Consider the following 18,568-nt stretch of genomic DNA (forward strand, 5'->3'; position numbering starts at 1 on the left):
GCCACGGCTTAGAGCAAACTTCCTTATGCAGCGTCCTGTGCTCCCAATACTGATGTCTCCAGGGGAGTGTGGACTAGACCTGGTCTTGGCTGGCAGAAACCAAGAGCATCATTTGGAAGGAAGGGCCCTGCTCACTGCTCGAGTCTGCTGTGTCTGGACAGTAGTGCCTCCTTGCCCTGCCTTTTACTCATCTGCTATCTGTGCTAACCTCTGTCTCCTCTCTCTCTGCTCTGCGACACCCAGGCATTAGAAAGGCAGAAAGAGTTCTTTGATTCCATAAGGAGTGAACGAGATGATCTTAGAGAAGAAGTAGTCAAGCTGAAAGAGGAACTAAAGGTATGAAGCCAAAGTTGAGTTTAAAACAAGTTCCCAGATGACAGCCAGCTCTTGGGTTCTGGAACAGTGGGTGCCAGTGCTGGTGTCATCATTGATTGTAGTCTGTTAATGAATTCGAACAGAGGGCTGACTGGTACCATGACATATGTGAAGTCAGTGTCCCTGAGGGTTTATGCTTGGGCCCAGTAGCAGAGCCACTCTTGAAAGCAACCTGAAGTTCTAGCTCTGGGTTTTTGACATTTATCCAGGTGTTTTATCAGGCACGTTATTTCTGTGGGGCATACTCAGAATTAGAATGTGCAGTGCCTTGCTTTAAGCCTCTGTCCAATGGCTCTGCCAGGGGCACAGTGTCAGAGGTGAAGCCCACTCAACGGACCATGGGACAGGAAGCCCCATCCTGTGGAGGCCATGTGAGGGCTGCAGCTAATGCCTCCCTGCAGAAACCCTGCAGACAGTCCTGAGGTGCTTTCAGAGCGCTACAGGGGCAGTGCTGAGAGGTGTAGCCCCTGCAAGGTCCTGAATGGTCAATGTCTGCCCGAGTTCCCTAGTCAGAGTCAGTCAGTGCTAAGATCTTAATGGCACTCCTGCCCAGGCCATGTGTGCAGAAGTCACAGGAGAGCCTGGGGACACTTTGGGCCACAGAGTAGACTCAAGTAGTGACCCTAAGCACAAATGGTTCTTCTGAATACACCCAGCCTTCTAGCCACCTTTAAATTCCTTCCTTAATATAAAGTTCATTATTTCCTCCCAGAACACATTCGTCTCTTCGTCCTGTGCTCCCTTTGAAAGAATTCAGTCAGGGTTTTACAGTGAAAGGTTCCTTCAAAGTAATGTCAGTAATCATCACCCTGGTTGACAGGATGACTGTAGAAGAGATCTTGTCACCAGAAAACGGGGTCATGGACTGGAACCGACATGGAGGTAGTCTTCGGAGGAAACCGTTGTAGATCTATGTGTGCTGATGTAATGGTTATGAGGATGGTGCCTGGATCTCTGTCCCCGTAGAGTTATCCTCTACTTAGAAGAAATAACCTCCTCTTATGGTTACCAATAAAATAGTGCATAACCTGACCATGCTGAGTATTACGGTGAGCCTGTTTTTATTCCAGAAACATGGAATAGTCCTAAATTCAGAAATAGCTACCAATGGAGAGGCTTCAGACACACTAAGTAACACTGGGTACCAAGGCCCTACCAAGATGACAAGAGAAGAGCTGAGCGCCCTCAGGTCTGCCGGGGAGGGAACACTGGGTAAGTTTTCCTTTCTTCCCTGTCGTTCACCTTCAAGCATTATCAGAACCAAAGCAGTTGTCACTGATCAGTTAACAGTCACAAGCATGCCATTTGTTCTACCACTTCATGGTCATGTCCCTGCGAACCATGTGATCACGCACACGTGCTGTCTGGCATGCATTTCTGTCTAGTGCTTACCACCAATGGCTCAAGGACACATTTCTTTTGCTTCTCGAGGCTACCAAGTGAGACTGTGAATGGAAGAAATAGTTTCAAAATCCAGTACTGAAGATGAGAGTCTGGTTTTCTTCTGATAACGTAGCAGCTACAGCTTTGAACTTAGTCCTGTTTGGAACTGTAAAGGCTCAGAGAAGTGTGGAGGCTGTGGAGCAGGTTAGTGGGCCACGTGGACCCCAGAAGTCCTATGCCTCCACTGTGATGGATGAGGTGGAGCATGTCATGGTGGCCGACGCAAGCGTCTCCCCACCATACCCCTGAGGTGAATGGCTACTTTGGTGGTGGGCTGGTCATTGCTGTAGAGAAGTATGCCCCCAGGAGCTGAAACTCAGAAGTGCACCTCCTCTATATGCCATATTTCTTTGCTTGTGCACGACTATAAAATCAGGGAATTCAGTTGATCATAGGGACATTTTACACAAATCTTCAGTGGTGTGAAACGATTCCCCAATTAATATTTGTCTTAATACTTGGCTTTGGGGTAATCTCTCTAATTCTGGTCTAAGCTCCCAAATGAGACCTCAACCCTCCCCCCCCATTGCTAATTATACCCCAACTTTTTACAGTGAAGCTAGAACAAGGCCAGGGACGATAGACTTTTAATTTCAGGTTAGAAGCCTTCACATTTTTGCTTTTTTATTTATGCAAATGTAGAAAGTAGTAGGCCCCAACTTCTTAGGACCAGCTACCCAGTAGTGCCTCATCCATCACTTTTGTGACTAAAGGAGCCATGCTGCTATAAATGTGCGAGTTGTTGAAGCATAAGGTGGTGTAATCAGTTCCTGTCTTGACTGGGACTGTGAATGGGATGCTGTCATCTCAGTACGTTTTATACATTTTTGATAATCATGTGAATGTGTAAAGAACCAGAAATACCCGTTCCAGGAGTGGTCACACAGGGGGTTTTGTTGCGGTTGTTGATGTTGTTGTTGTCTTCAAGGTAGGAGCTTGCTCTAGCCCAGGCTGACCTGGAATTCACTTTGTAGTCACAGGCTGGTCTTGAACCCACAGTGATCCTCCTATCTCTGCCTCTGCTGGGATTGAAGGTGTGCACTACCACACCCAGGACACTCAGGGTTTTTGATCCTGTATCCCATCGATAAGGAATTGTGGAAACTTCCCAGTACATGTTTATTTTTAATTATGTATATGTATTATTTCATCAATATGAAATGAGTATTAAACATATACAATAATAAGATACTTTTACAGAATGAACTAAGTTACCTATAAACAGAAGTCTCGATGTTGCCCCCGTTTTCCTGGGGTCAGAGGTACACTGTGGAGAATGCCATGTTCTAAGAGTGTCAGGCTTGCACCTCAGTAATATGGTCTCCAGCAGGCTGAGGTTTTGTTTCTTTATTTACTTTTCCTTTAACCATTTGGGAAATCCTTAAATAAAACTGGCCATTGAGCAGTGATATGCTTTTGTGACTGATGAGTACTCACCGTTAAGTGGTCTCCTTGGACTTTGGCATTGCTTGCTGCTGGAATTCATCTTGCTGGCACTGGAAGGCAGAGCTGAGCTACTCAGGGCAGACACAGGACGCTTTCTCAGCAACACAGTGCTAGGGAGGCAGGAACATAGATTTCATTTCTGAAAGTGGACTGAGTACTCTTTTTTAAGAGGTGTGAAAGCCGCTATACAGCTGAAAGTACAAGTGGTCAGGTGTGCTTCGAACTAGAGTGCAACGTGGACCTGGAGTCCCTGCTGAACCTCTTCATGTGGCTGCCTGCTCCAGAGCTCTTCCTGCTTGTTGGGTCTTAACTTCACCAGATAGCATGAGTAGCCACCCCTGCGTTGGAGGTGGTGACAGTGGCCTTTGCTGATCAAAACATACTAATGCAGTTGCTTATCTGATGCACAAACCTGACAAAGGCTTGTTTCCAGTGACTCTTTAGAGCAGGCTGGGCGGGAATGAGAACATGTGTTTGCATTTTAATATATATTAATTGGTCACCACATCATGGGGTCCCTTCAATTTTCTCAATGGTCTTTTAGGAAAAGCCAAAGAAGTGGAGGTGAAAAATGAAATGGTGGAGAATGTGGGGAAAAGAGAAATCTTGCAGAACACTGAGCAAGAACAGCACAAAGAGGACAGAGAGGTGTTACATCCTGGTGACAATCCGGAGGACCAGAAAACCTCTGAAGACAATGCCCTGTCCCCAGGACCACTAGCAGAGGCTCAGTGTAAGCAGCAGGCTCAAAGCCACATTCTCCTTGAAAACCCAGGGCAGGTTGAGACAAGTGAGGCCTCAGATCTGCCAGACAGTAGGAGCAGCACTTCCCTCGAGCAGTCCAGCTGCTTGGGGGAGCTAGGCAGTGAAGCGCCAAGTCCTGTGCAGGGACATGGCCATTGTAATGCCTTGGATAGCCAAAACTCAGTAGGCAGTCAGGGAAAAGAAAATGAGGATTTAAACATAGACTTGTCAGGGATTATCCCTGAACCCTGTTTAGATTCTATTCCTGGGCAAACACCTAAAGTTGACAAGGTGAGCTGTGCAGACTTGGTGGGGCCAGGTGGGAACCACACAGATAATGTGGCAGAGGCAGCGGGAGCTGCAGGTGGGGAGCAAGGGGATGCAGTGGCCTCCAGTCCTCTGGTGCATAGGGATGACATGGTGAGTCATGATGGAAGATGTGTGGTCAATGGATTAGGCCCCAGCACAGAGCAGAGTCCAAACAGAGAACCCACCCAAGACGTATGTAAGCCTGAGGAGACCCCTGAGCAGAGCCCACAAGAAGATGTGGAGAAGGATGCAGGAGAGGATGGAGACGCAGAAGTAAGGGACAGTCAACCCACTGAGGTAGGAGTCCATCCTGTCCCTGGGAGTCCAGCAGCACAGAGCAGCCAGGAGGATGGGACATGTCCAGGGAGGGTAGATGCGGACAGTGCCCTGCTTGACACAAATGAGCCCACTGAAGACGGGAATGAGCAGCGGGCAGAGAGCGTGGGTCCCTCGCAGAAGAAAACAAAGAACAAGAAGAAGAAGAAGAAGAAGAAAGCTCCAGCCCCTGTAGAACCCCTCGAGGAAGTAAGGAAGGAATCAACCTATGGGGATGCAGAGGCAGACGAAGTCCAGGAAGAGGGTGAAGTGCGGCTCCCTGAGCGAACACAGGGAGCAGGAGCCCAGCACACAGCCAGAGCTCCTGAGCGGAGTGTTCTGTCCAACAGCAGTGGGGAGGCCGATTGCCCAGAAAGTCCTAAACCCCAGTTGGAAGGGAAACTGAACCAAGAGGATGATCCTATAAAAACAGAGGTAGGGAGAGTGACAGCTGATAGAGACACATTGATGTCTGCAGGGGACACCCTACAATTCTCAGATAGCACTAAGGACAAGGAATTCGATGACCATGTTACAGAGGGTCACACTGATGGCCTCGCTCAGAACAGTCCCCTAGAATTTGAGTGTGAAAAAGGGAACCATGGTTCCTTGCTTGAAAAGAAAAGCCCTCCAAAGGACATTGGGGATGTCTCTAAGATAGAAAGCACAGGCCAGACAGCTGAAAAAGCTTTAGACAGCCTTGACCTAGAAAATGGCCTGTCAGCACCGGCAGGGGGGCTGGGGGACTTGAGTTCAGAAAGCAGAGGACAAGCAGGAGGGGGCAGTGAAAAGGGCAGAAGCAAGGAAGACTGCACTATGTCATGAGGCAGGCGGCAGAGAAGACAAGCATGGGGTAAGGGCAGGGTTCCATAGAGGGCCAAGGCCTCTGCACAGTAAGTCCTGTCTATCTTTCTACTGCTGACATCCATGAATGTTCCAAATCCCATAGGTGTACTGTGTGACAACCACCAGGTTATCCACTGCTTTAAGCCATAGACTGTTACCTATAGATCTGTATTTAATCATTAATCACCTAGACTACAGAGAAAAAAATGGCTGATTTGTTTTCAGGTTAAGTTTAGCTCGGAGCGTCCCATAGCATAGGAGATAAATATATAGCATGCATCTGAGCTGTGTGTATTCCAGCCTAAAGACAAAATATTTGATGTAGGCTTTGGACCAATATGAACATGGATATTCTTAACCAAATATATCAACATCTATTGAAATGACCAAATAGCATTCTTGGATTTCTATGTCGTGAACAATGGATATTTAAACGCATATGTCTCATTCAAATATATACTCTCCCATATTTGGTTTTAATATATACATTATAAGCTCTATGTCATTTTATTTAAAAGGGACAATTGGCTAAATAGCTTATGGTCTCTGAGTGGTAAGATTCGCACCTTAGAGGAATACTCAGTCATTTTAGGACAATGAATAAGCACCTGAAGGTGCCTTTACCTCATACAAGTATCTGATGTCACACCAATGCTCTTGGACCTCCCTGCCAGCCACACCTGAGTTTATTCTGTAGAAGATGCTCATTTATTTCATGCTGGTGATGTACCAAATTAATTTTATACAGAGTCTTTTTTTTCTGTGAGATTTTAAAATTGCATTTCCTACTGTGGTTTTAGGAATGGCAATTGTTAATTTTTTTGACCTTAAGGTTATTTCTCTTCCTGTTTGAATGTCTAATCATTATTCAGAGGAATAATGTAAAAGTTACTTGTTCTTGTGAAAACTACTCATTAGACTTAAATCGTATATTTCAACTTTTGGTATTTGGTATAAATATTTTTTTCAGTATTTTCTTATTGGAAAATTCTTATTTTATCTGCCTGAAGGAAAAATATATTTTCTATATAAAGAAGCATTTAAAAGTAATTGTAAAGTTGAATACAAAAGTAATGGTGAGAAATAAGATCACAGAGGACTGTATGTAATGCTGTTGATGTGTGAGGTTGTGTGAACTCAAACTGCTGTTACAAAGTACAATGAAATACAAAGACCAAAACCTCAGCAAAATATGAGGCAAACCAAAGTGCTATAAAATTGAAATAAATACCTTTTTATAATTTCATGAACCTATGATTCTGGTCTCTAAGTTCCTTAACCTCTGACCGTGGCTGCTGCTTCACACATGTCCCACCTTGAAATCTCACCTACCTCTGGTTGTGACCTTCATGAAGGTTCCATAAAGATCCACTCTTGGTGCCTTCATCTCTGATAACAACCCCACTGCAGAGGCTGGTGCGGGAGCCTGGGGAGGCAGAGACAGCGACCTCATGGGTCATCTGCTGTGTTCTTTCGGTGCTCCCTGGAGGAGCCCAGTCAAGGAAGGGTTTCATTCTGGAGCTTGGCCAAAATGCTGATGGGTAAAGCAGTTTGGGAGGAGGATGGAGTGGTGAGTTAACACTGGCTGCACAAGTGTCCAAAGAAAGAGAACAGACAGAGGGGACGAACATGCTCTCTGCCATGAAGACAGATGACCAAGAGGTCTGCCTGGGACTACAACCTGGGGCTCTGCAGGGCTGGGCAGGCTGTAGCCCTTGGCTCTAACTTTAGCCAAGCCTGTTCACACTGGAAAACATTCATCTTGACTTTCAGAGGCCTCCTGGGAAATGACTCAGCAGTTACTAAATGATGACCTCATGAAACCTGCTGAAGTGCTTTCCTTTCCCTCACACGTCCTTCAACATCACATCTCCACCCTCCACCTTGGGCAGACTTCACACTCCCAACTCACCTACTAGACTACCCATCAGCCACATCCCAGAGACAAGATAGAGAAAACCTCATCACCAATACTGTAAATCCCAAACCAGAAGGCACGGGCAAAGGCCAGTCTCCCTTCAGCAGCACTCGTTGGTACTGGAGCAAAGAGAAGAGTAACAACAGGTTGCTGTCCAAAGAGGAGAGAGCAGTCACGTTGTGTAAAGAAGGTTAAGAGTCAGATGTGGGGGCTGGGGAGGTGGCTCAGCTGTTACAGGTGGTCAGTACCCAGCACCCATGTAAAGCCAGATAAATGCTTCCAGGACAGTTCAGAGACCCTGCCTCAAGGAAGGGGGAAGAGCACAAACAGTTCAAAGTTGTCCTCTGACACTGACACATGGATACATTCATACATCGTAACTTTTTGAAAAAAGGATCAAATGTGCAGGTGTCTGGGGACACAGCACAGTTGGTAGACTGCTTGCCTAGCGTGCATGAAACCTTGGGTTTGATCCCCCACGCTACATAAACCAGACATGGTTGCACACGCCTGTAATCCTAACACTTGGGAGGCAAAGGCAAGAGAATCGTGAGACCCTATCTAAAAAGAACAAGATGGTGTTTCCAGTTAATTGGAGACCTTGTGGGTTGAACATTTAAATTTCATTTCACTAGGCCCTTGGAAGGTCATCTCCGGGCGTTTAGAGGGCTTGGAGCTCCTGTTTCATGCTGGTCAGCCCCCTCCCCCAGGAGACCACACTGTGCCGCATGTCACCATGGTCTCTGTGCCAAGGGGGCACATAGTAAGAGTGTTCCCAGTGACCTGAAGGACAAGGAAGGGTGTTGTATTCAGAACACTGCTGATCCAGTGTGGCGGTCACATACGGCACACTTTGTCTCACAGGGAAAAACATTTCATCCTTTTCCCTTACACATTTCACTTACACACTGCTTGCTCTGGTGGTTAAGAGGGAGATAAACATCCATGCAGGGCTGTAAACCAGAAAGAGGAAGTGGCCTCAGGGACGATGAAAGCCAACTGAGGTTCAGTCAGCAGTCAGTGTGAGGTGACGTGGAGAGCAGAGGCATGTTCTTTCAGACATGTGGAGAGGAGGCAGTGGGGGGAGGACCCCCAAAGGTGAAATTAGCCCACACAATGCAAAATACATCTGGCAACTATGGAGCAAGCCACTTAACGTCAGGGCACTTCTTCTCCCTTCTGAAGAGACCTGCCTGTGGTGAAGTCAGACCCGGGACTGTTGCTTGACCCTGGGCAACCCTGGAGTGAAGGAGCTTAGAAGACCCAGGCTCCAGGGTGACCAAAACTAGAGACTTGGAGAACCCCCAGCATCTATTTGGCTACCTCAAGAATTTTCTAGATGGCTTTAACTCCGTTTCCCATTTCATGGGTTTCTAAAATGCGTACCAGTACATTTTCTAGAGTTTAATATACTAAAAATCAGATTTTAAAAAAAGTAGTCCTTGAATATTACTGAAAGCCAACCAATTTTAACTTCCCCGTATAAAGAAAGCTCTGATTTCAAGACAGTGTTGCTTCGTCTTTTCGGTGTCTCATTTCTGAAGACTGTCATCCCAGTTTTTATGGGGCTAGTTTACACCTGTTCAGGTGGCAGGTATTAGCATGGGTGCTCCTTGAGTGCGTGTTGGGTAGCTGTGCGTGCTTAGTCTTGCTTAGGGGTACCACAGTAAACGTGGCAGGCTGTGCCTCTGTCCACCCAGCAGCCAGATATGCTGGTTTTCAACACTATGAACAGCAGTACTCTACTTTCTTCACATCAGATACTTCTGAATTTACTTAGAGATGGGTTCTCACTCTGTAATTTATTAATTTGAAAAAGGAAAGGAGGGAGAGGAAGAGAGGAAAAAAAGAGACAGATGGAAAATGGGCATGCCAGGGCCTCCAGCCACCTGCAAACAAATTCCAGACACATGTGCTGCCTTGTACATCTGGCTTATGTGGGTACTGGGGAATTGAACCTGGGTCCTTATGTTTCACAGACAAGCACTTCAACCACTAAGCCATCTCTGCAGCCTAGTAATCTAGACTGACCTTAAACTCAGTGTGTAGCCCAGGCTGGTTCCTCCTGCTGCAGCCTCCCTGTTCTGGAACACCATCTAGGTGTGCCTGCAGCTCTTTCCTTCTGCTCTCTTCCAGCTTCACTTTTCATTGTCTTCTCTGATACTGTGCAGTATTTCCCCACAAGTTCTGTATCTCGCCGTAAAACTAAGAGTCAGTCTGCCTGTATTTTTTACACTGCCACTACTATGACATATTAACATTTGTTTTGTTTTTTTTTTTTAGCTATCGTTCTAGGATATTTGACATCTTCCAAGAAAAAAATACTAGAATTGTACAGTTAATACATTAGCTCTAAGTTCTTTTTCTGATATAGTCACTAGGAGTATAAAATATATGTGATAAGATGAAAAGTGCTATTGGATAAAACAGCTGAGTTTATACCCACAAAAAGCAACTGAGTATTGGTCAACTTGATACCAGGAAAGAATAAAACACTTAATAGAAGTCACAGGGCTGTATGCACACTAAAGCAGGACGCCAGGGATTGGAAAAGCAAGATTCTGTTTAATGTTTTCTGCTGTCTTTTTTTGTTTGTTGGCTTTTGTTGTTGTTGTTGTTGTTTGAGGTAGGGTTTCACTCTAGCTCAGGCTGACCTAGAGTTCACTATGTAGTCCTAGGGTGGCCTCGAACTCACGGCGATCCTCCTACCTCTGCCTCCCGAGTGCTGGGATTAAAGGCGTGCACCACCACACCCAGCTTCTGCTGTCTTTTATTTTGATCTTTCAGGCCTTCCAGAGTAACAGTGTAATAAGGTCATTGAAAAAAACAGTTAGAGAATGCAGGTAATGGATTAGGATGTGGCTGGGTGATTTTTTAAATGAAAACATAGATGGATTTTATATGTTATTCTTTTGCACATGACTAAGCACAGTTAATTTTTCACTTTGAAGAATTTGGAGGTAGTGTGTGAGGAAGGTCACATCAGGAATGGGAGCCCCAACAAGGAGTTGGGTCCTACTCCTGAGGTATAAGTCCAGATCTGGAGAAGACCATAAAGGGCAATGGTCAGGGGCATCCTGAGACTGGCTGCCAGGCTTCAAGAGTCTCCTGATCATTGCCCTGGGGCTGCCCTTGTCTGAATGAGTGTGCAAGCACGCATGCCCATGGGGGCTCTGGGCTGCAACCAACCAATGCACCTGTCATGCCAGTTATGCCTTGAGACTGCTGTGAACTCACCAGGCCTCAGTTTCCCCTGTGGATCTGAACACTCTACTAGTACAATGATAGCTTTTGATAACTGGGTTAGCAGATGTGTTGTCAGCAGACTGTGACTAAGCAGTCAAACGCTAGCGTTAGTGAGTCAGAGAAATGGGAAGAGTAACTAAGTCTGGAACATAACCTTGGAAGGAAACTTCGAACTACAGTTGTCAGTGCATATTTGCACATTGCTAAACCATGAAGCTTGTGAGATCTTGTGTTGCAGTGTGATTTCCTAGCATTCTTGCATGCTATCTAAGTAGAAGATTAGCCTGTTTGCATGAGGCGGAGGCTGTCCTGACCAGAAGCATGTCGGGAGGCTGGGACCACCCCCTGGCTGAGCTCCCCGTCCTGTCTGTGGCTCGTTCACCGTGGTACGTGTATAATACCTTCATCACTCATTTCACTAACCTGCCCATGCATTCGTCTATCAGCAGCATGCTGAAAGGTGCCGGCTGCAGATTTGTCTGACCCTGTGTCTTTCTGATTTCTTCAGATTATAGGTTGAAAAAGCTCATTGATGAACGGGAATGCTTATTGGAACAGGTAATGGTCTTTTTTATTTTATTACCTTGGAAGCGTGCACCTCTTCCCATCCTTACCTTTTTCTTATGCTGGAGACCCCTAAATACATCATGCCAGAAAATAATTACCAAGCCAGGCAGCCATGTTGTCTTGATTCTGTTATCCAAACACAACACTGTATGTCCTGCAGAGAATAGGGAGAGCTCAAAGCCACAGGGCAGAATTAAGCACATTCCACACAAATCATCGCTGAGAAGAAACATTGCTATGGAAAGCAGAAGTTGACCATGGAGGGACAGAAATATGACACACTCCACCCCTCTCCTTTCTACTTGTCCATGCACATGAGTTTGCCCCCTCAGCAATTAGCCTCCCTTTCCAGCATATAACTGATCCAAATTGTTTAGACCGCCTCTTATCTTTATGGCTCTCTGACCTCAGGCAATACTGGACAGCTCTCCTGTGTGACCTTGTTATCTGTGAAGTTACTCGTCAGCCACTTTCCAAGAAACTCAATTACTCCAATTTTCCCTCATAGTCAAATGTATTTGCTTTATTTTTTTTTAACAGAGCACTGGAAATATATTGTGCAAAAGCATAGCACTTTCTGTCATTGTCAATATATAACAGGGAAAAATATATTTACAGGGCATTTGTGTGTGTTTCAGTATTGCTGCTGTAAGTTGTATTTCTTTTCCTTAATTGCTTATAATATTATGGTACATTAGTACCTTTGAAAATTACCCTAATACAAAATAGAAAGCTCTCAAAACATCTTACAATGAAGAGAATCCTTATTTTTCCTAATTGCATAAGGATAAAAATTATACAAAATCATGGAAAATTTTTACAATTCTGTTAGAATCTCTCAGAGCTGGGTAAAGCATTAGATACAGGGAAAGAGTCTCTTGGACAATCCTGTGCTCATTTAAGAACGCATGTCTGCAAATTTTGTACCTGCTTCTTTAAAAACTGCATGTACCATGCACCCAAGGTCTGTGTTTAGTGGGGGGGGGGCAACCACCTACAGTGACTGCAGAGATGTAAAGAATTTAAACATGAAAGCAAACACTAGATACCAGAACATCCAACGGACTGGCTGTCAGCTCCTTTAAACCATGTGTGTTTCTGTGTCTCTAGGAGAAGAGGCCTACAAGGCCCTCTCCTTAAAGGCTGGTGTGTGCCTGTGGGATAACCTGCAGCTTGACTGGATTGCCATGCTTCTGCATCCAGAGGGCTCCTAGGGTCCCCTTTGGTCTGTTAGTGAATAAACCAAAGACTTAGGACTTGCCCACTCAAAGATTAACATTCTAGGTATTTTATATATTTTATTTTATTTATTTATATATATTTATATATTTTATTTTATTTCTAGGTTTCTTTATATATTTTATATATAGTCTCCTTTTGAATCCCAGAAGAATTTCAATCATAGAAATAACTTTTTACCAGAATTATAAAACAATTCATGCCAGAAATTATAAAAATCATTCTTTTTCATTCATTGTACTACCTTCTTTCTGAGGCAACAGAAGCTTTATCACTTAGTCTCTTGGGTTGGTTCTATTAAAGGGAGGGGGATACGCTGCCTGGCTGGTGGAGCTCAGGGTGGATTGCAGTCTGTTTATAAATCTCTCCTGCAAGGCCCTTCACCTCTGCCTCTGGCTCCTGGAGTTAACACTAACCTCAAGGCACCTGCCCATTATATTCTGGGTGCAATAGGCTAACTTCAGTCTTTCAGTTTTCTGTACAAAAGAGAAGTTAACATATTTTACCGGCAATGTTTTCAGATTAAGAAACTCAAAGGACAACTGGAAGGAAGACAGAAGAACAGCAAGCTAGACAATCCATGGTCTGAGGAGGGAGTCTTGGAAAATGGGACAGACATGCATGTCATGGATCTACAAAGTAAATGCCAACTCTTACAGGACACTCTTGCATGTGCAGTTTCTTAACAGCCATGGCAGAGAGTGGCTGGTATTGGCACATGTTCCCTGGAAGCACAAAAGCCTATCTTTGTGGGCAGATGGGCCACAGGAGTGTGCAGAATGGAGCTGATGTCTTAGAATGCATGGGTGGGCAGGGATGGAAACCATACTTGCTTTCTTGAACACAGCAGTCTTTGGATCTGTTTTTATGCAGAAAAACATTTTATTCAAATAAACTCAAAACAGGGTTATGGGATTGTGTCCAGTCACTCTCCAGAGTCCCTTTCCCATCATCTCTTTTGGGGCTGTTTCAGCTGGGGTCTCCTGCCTGTACACAAGGGGTGTGAAGCACATTCTCTGTGCCTTCTCCAGCTCCATGGAGCTCCAGGTGAAAACTGACAGGTGTGCAAGGCAGTTATAGCTGAAAGGCTTGATTCCTAGGAACTACTATTTTTATATTTCAAAGCCCAAGGACTTAACCTGTGTTCCTTTTCTCTCACCTTTAGGGGATGCCAACAGACAGATCAGCGACCTCAAATTTAAACTTGCAAAATCTGAGCAAGAGATAACTGCATTAGAACAAAATGTACGTGTATACTCTAAAATAGTCCTGGGCAGCTGACAGATATTAGCCAGAAATAGGGCCTATGAGCTGGTAGATGGTTCCATGGCTGCAAGCCTGACTACAGGAATTCAAGCAGCACAAGAGTGTGGACTCACATGTGCCCACAGAAATGGGAGACAGTCAGGATCTCGAAGCTCATGCCTGGTGGCATGTACACACGCACACACGCACGTGCACTCAGTGTCTAGAAGACAGAAAGCCAACAGAAACAAAGAGGTTTTAGAGCCACAAAAGATCCTGAGGGCAGATTAAGGCAGCAAGTCTCTCATGACATTATTTATTATTTTATTTACTGGTTTTTTTTTTTTTTTGAGAGAGAGAATCTCATGCTAGCCTCAAACATTGTGTAGCCAAGAATGACCTTGAACTCCTGATACTCCTGCTTCCACATCCCAAGTGCTAAGATTACACATGTGCACCACCAAGCTGTCTTGCAAAGCATTGCTTACAGATGGATCGAGAGGGGAAGGAAAGATTGTTACTAGCATCTGGGTGTCATAATGATATTAGTGCTCTATAAATGACAGTGGCAGAAATCAGTTCATGTAAATGTGTCTTAGGAGTGTTTTAAATTTGTTTTCTAAAAATAGTTTACTTTGTTACACATACTTCATGTGGGGACAACCCTCTGTCCTAGAGTCTAGTCTTTCTCTGCCAGCCAGGCCAGCTCCCCCTAGTGTGGCCAGAACTTTGTGGAATGTTTTAGAAACAAAGATGTCACTGCACACAAGAAAAGTACAGCATTTGAAGAAGCACATTTGCCAGAGGCCTCAGCCCTGCCTGTCACCTCAGAGCTTTGACTGCCACTGCCTGCCCAAGCCACCTTCCTGTTTGTTTGTTTGTCTGTTTGTTTTGAGACAGGGTCTTGCTATGTAATACAGCCTAGCCTTACATTTGCCATCCTCTGCCTCTGCCTCCCAAGTACTGGTCTGTGGGCATGCACTACTTCAGTGGCTATTGCCTACTTCTTTTGCTGTCCCTTTGTCCATTCCTGATCTTCCACACTGTCACCACAGGGAGATTCACTAAGGTCAGCATTGTTCTGTCTTGACCTACTACAGCAGAACAGTTCCACAGAGGAAATGATGTGCATTTAAAAAAAATAAATAAATAAAAAATTTTTTAAAAACCCTAGCCTTTGAACAGGCCAGAAAGTAAAGAAGTTCTTTTGGTGACAAAATAAGATCACTCAGACATCCGAGCAGGTAGCTTGGTTAACTAGAATCTGAATATACCCCAATGTTCCTGTTTTATTAAACCATGCCCTGTGAGCTCAAATGCAATAAAAGGCACAAGGAAACAGGTGTGTGAATTTATACCAATGGCTTTTCCTCCCTCATAGGTAATAAGGCTAGAGAGCCAAGTATCACGTTATAAAACAGCCGCTGAAAATGCAGAAAAAATAGAAGATGAACTTAAGGCAGAAAAGCGGAAACTCCAAAGAGAGGTAAATCAAGTTTCCTAGGCTGCTTCTAGAAAAAGAATGGGTGGCGATTGTCCCTCTAGGTCATTATTGAGAGGACTGACCGCATCTGAGCTGTTCACTGCTCATCCTGATGGCTCTTAAGTGCTACCTCTTTCCCAAGGCAACCTTAGCACAGCTGGCAGGACCCCTAGCCCCTAGTACAGGACCACAGGACACATCCATGAACACCATGTTATTATTGAGTACAGGAGCAACCGCCCTCTTACACCTGAATACACAGGGTGAACTTGGGCAAGGACGCCCAGGAGAAATGGGCAGGGCAGAGACCAGTGCCTCTGAGGTGTCCCAGGACTGTGAGCTGCCCTTCCACACTCTGACTGTGGTGTCTTTCACCTTCCTGAGGATGTGTGGCAACCTTGTTCATTTGGAAAATAATTACAGTATCTGCTGAGCATGCAGCCGTGGGTATTAACAGAATTGCTATTTCTCTATTTCAAACTCAGCTTTCTGTTCTTCACACCTGATAACTGGCACATGTCCCATCTTGGGGAGCTAATTCTTTTTGGTTTTTCCGAGGTAGGCTTTCACTGTAGTCTAGGCTGACCTGGAATTCACTATGTAGACTCAGGGTGGCCTTGAACTCAAGGTGATCCTCCTACTTCTGCCTCCTAATTCTATTATTATTCTCTCTCCCCCTTCCCCTTCAGTGTTTGGTGTTTTGTGAGGTTAAGCTTGATGGTGATTCTCAGGAATACTCTAGAACTGACTTGGGAAACTTCCTGCCAAGAGGGCTTGCTCTGCCTTGTTAGTGAGGTGGGGAAGCAGAGCCGTGGGCTGGGCTCTAAAGACTCACAGCTCCGAGCCCACGTGGCTGTGTTTCCTCCTTAGGGCCAGTCATCTGCCTTGTTGCTGCTGGCCCAGGAGCTCCCTGAGCATGTGGCTTCCTGTCTGGCTCCCCGTCACAGGCACTTGCCTCCGGCTGTGACCACTTGGCCTCAAGCCATCATGCTCTGCTCTCCTTGCTCCCAGCTCCCTCACATGGAGCACCTCCTCCTCCATCTGGCCCAGGCTCTGCTCTCTTTGTATTTGTTGCCTCACCACACTTGCCTTTTGTGACCCAAAGGACAGTGCCCTATCATGGGTCCAATGGTTCCAGAGGAAGGGATGTTGCTTAGTGACAAGACCATGAACTGTGCACAGCTTTTTAAGTTAACAAGGGCACTGCAGGCACATTGCACACACGTGCTTTTAGGATCTCAGTGTACCTGGGTTGTAATTGTATTTGCAGTAGGACAGAAGTGTGGCCTCTCAGAGCCCTGCTGGATGGGAGCACATTCCCCTAAGCTCATTGCCTTTCCTCCTTGTTTCCAGCTTCGCTCCGCACTGGATAAGACTGAAGAGCTTGAGGTGAGCAATGGCCACCTGGTGAAGCGACTGGAGAAGATGAAAGCCAACAGGAGTGCGCTCTTGTCCCAGCAGTAAGCACCAGCTGAGTGGGCAGCTGGCCGGGACTCGGGTGCATGGCATGGCCTCACGGGCTTCTCTCTGTGCTGTCGGGAGTGCTGTGTCTTGCCTGCCTCTGAGGAAAGTAAGCCTCGGGAGCTGTGGCGTAGTGCTCCCATGTGGGGGTCAGTCACCTGAGGAGCCCAGCACACTCGATGCCTCTGTCTGCAGACCCCTGACCTGCCTGGGCCAATGCTCGGAGCCTGCAGGTTTCTTCATAAGCACACTGGACCTCGTGGGAGCTCTGAACTGGACACACAGCAGCCTCTCAGTGCCACTGACAGGGGTGGTCAGGGTCAAGGTTAAGGTGGGACTTGATTTTCTTTTATGTGTCTTGCTGAAGGTTAGGGGGAAATGTGACGTTGGGACTTCTCTGTGGTGGAACCTACAGCTCGAGCAACTCCAGTAGTATCTCTTAGTCTCTGCTTTTCACACACAAACACTGTGGAACCACAAGCCATTACCAAGCAAAACTCCCACTGGAAACAAGGCGATGGTCGAAACGTAAAAGTGACCTTAAGAAGACTCTTTACAGGCGACAAACGAAGTTTTTCTAAGAGATTTTTGCATCAGTTTGGTCCTAAAAATACTTTTTTCCAGGGTAATTAGGCAATAGCTTCACTGAAAATGACAGCTTTTCATTTGCATTATTTAATCCTTATATTTGGAAATGAAGTTGTTAACTTCTTTTAAAGAATGTACCTTAGAAAAATAAAAACTGAAATGTTAAGAGACTTGAGCCATGTGCTTTTAATTTCTTCCCACTGAGAAAGAAAATCTTTTAAGATTTTGTATTTGATGTGTATTGTGCTCATCTTTCAATGTTTTTAGCCACATCAGACTAATTCATTTTCTTTCACTGTCTTAAAAAAAAAAAAAAATTCACTGAGTCAGTGTACCTAGATGAGAAGTAAATGGAAACACTAGAAGCCCAGAGTGTGGCAACCCAGCACTGTTTGGGACAGAAGTGGAAAGGCAGGCTGCTTGTTGATTTTTAGTTACTCTTTGTACATATAATGTTTCAAATATGGCTGGCTAAGCAAGCCAGTTTTCTTGAATAAATACAAACCAAGGTAGTATCAGCAAAACCAGACATAATGGAGTGTGGGGCAAGGGCCTTCAGTTCAGTAGACATGATTAAAGAAACACTCCCAGGGCAGTTAGTGCCAGGGGTGACAAGGCTCTGTGCCCCAGCCCTGTATGGATCAGATATACAAGGCTGCTTTCACTGGATACCAGGTACATGTCCTTAATGCAGAGGTCATTTGCTTACTGTGGGTAGGTAAGTTGCAAGGTGCTGGGGCTGACAATGGCAAGGAAGAATCTGTGGGCCAAGACAGGTGAGCAAAGTTTGGTGGCAGATGAGCACACTGGGTGACTGTCACTGCATGCCCAAGCACCATGAGAACAAGAAGGAAGGAAATTTGATCAAGTCCCTCCAGCAGGGGCTGGGAGACGTCTCAGCAGTTAAAAGTGCTTGCTTGCAAAGCCTGTTGACCCAGGCTCAGGTCCCCCAGCCACTCAAAGCCTGAGGCAAAAAGTGGTTTGAGCATCTAGTATTCTCGTTGCAGTGGCAAGAGAGTTGGCATGTCCATACATATGCACACATGTGTGCAAGTAAATAAATATACATGTGTGCGTGTATATGAATTTAAGAAAACTCTCTAAATGCATACATTATGCCCACCAAACTGCCCTTTTAAAAATATTTATAACCACATATTAATGCTACTCTCACTTTAGTTCGAGAAGCTTCTCTTTTCAAATGGTGGTGACCACTGGGATAAATCATAAGGCACCAAAACACTCATAAGAACTGACAGTAGAGTGTTTAGCATTGAGAGATCGCTATCTCAGCTTCCAAGGCTCAGGGTCCACTGTGGAACGGGTGACAGAAAGAACATAAG

General features: G+C 45.4%; 1 protein-coding gene across 14 annotated transcripts in view; it reads left to right on the forward strand.

The window, feature by feature from the left end:
* Lrrfip1 (LRR binding FLII interacting protein 1) overlaps window positions 1-17,395 on the forward strand; it is a 137,353-nt gene extending 119,958 nt beyond the window's left edge. For 6 of the 14 annotated variants that reach the window (XM_045146926.1, XM_045146929.1, XM_045146928.1 and 3 more), the window contains 3 exons: window positions 244-336; window positions 1,446-1,587; window positions 3,809-6,728. In XM_045146926.1, coding sequence (XP_045002861.1) covers window positions 244-336; window positions 1,446-1,587; window positions 3,809-5,457 — 1,884 coding nt within the window. In that variant the 3' untranslated portion in view covers window positions 5,458-6,728. Of the gene's footprint in view, window positions 1-243; window positions 337-1,445; window positions 1,588-3,808; window positions 6,729-11,150; window positions 11,201-12,969; window positions 13,088-13,613; window positions 13,694-15,074; window positions 15,180-16,529 lie in introns of those variants that run through there. The other 8 variants (XM_045146938.1, XM_045146939.1, XM_004662277.2 and 5 more) reach the window with 4 other exon arrangements.
* Window positions 17,396-18,568: the final 1,173 nt, after the last annotated feature.

This window comes from Jaculus jaculus, chromosome 4 (assembly GCF_020740685.1).
Source record: "Jaculus jaculus isolate mJacJac1 chromosome 4, mJacJac1.mat.Y.cur, whole genome shotgun sequence".
NCBI lineage: Eukaryota > Metazoa > Chordata > Mammalia > Rodentia > Dipodidae > Jaculus > Jaculus jaculus.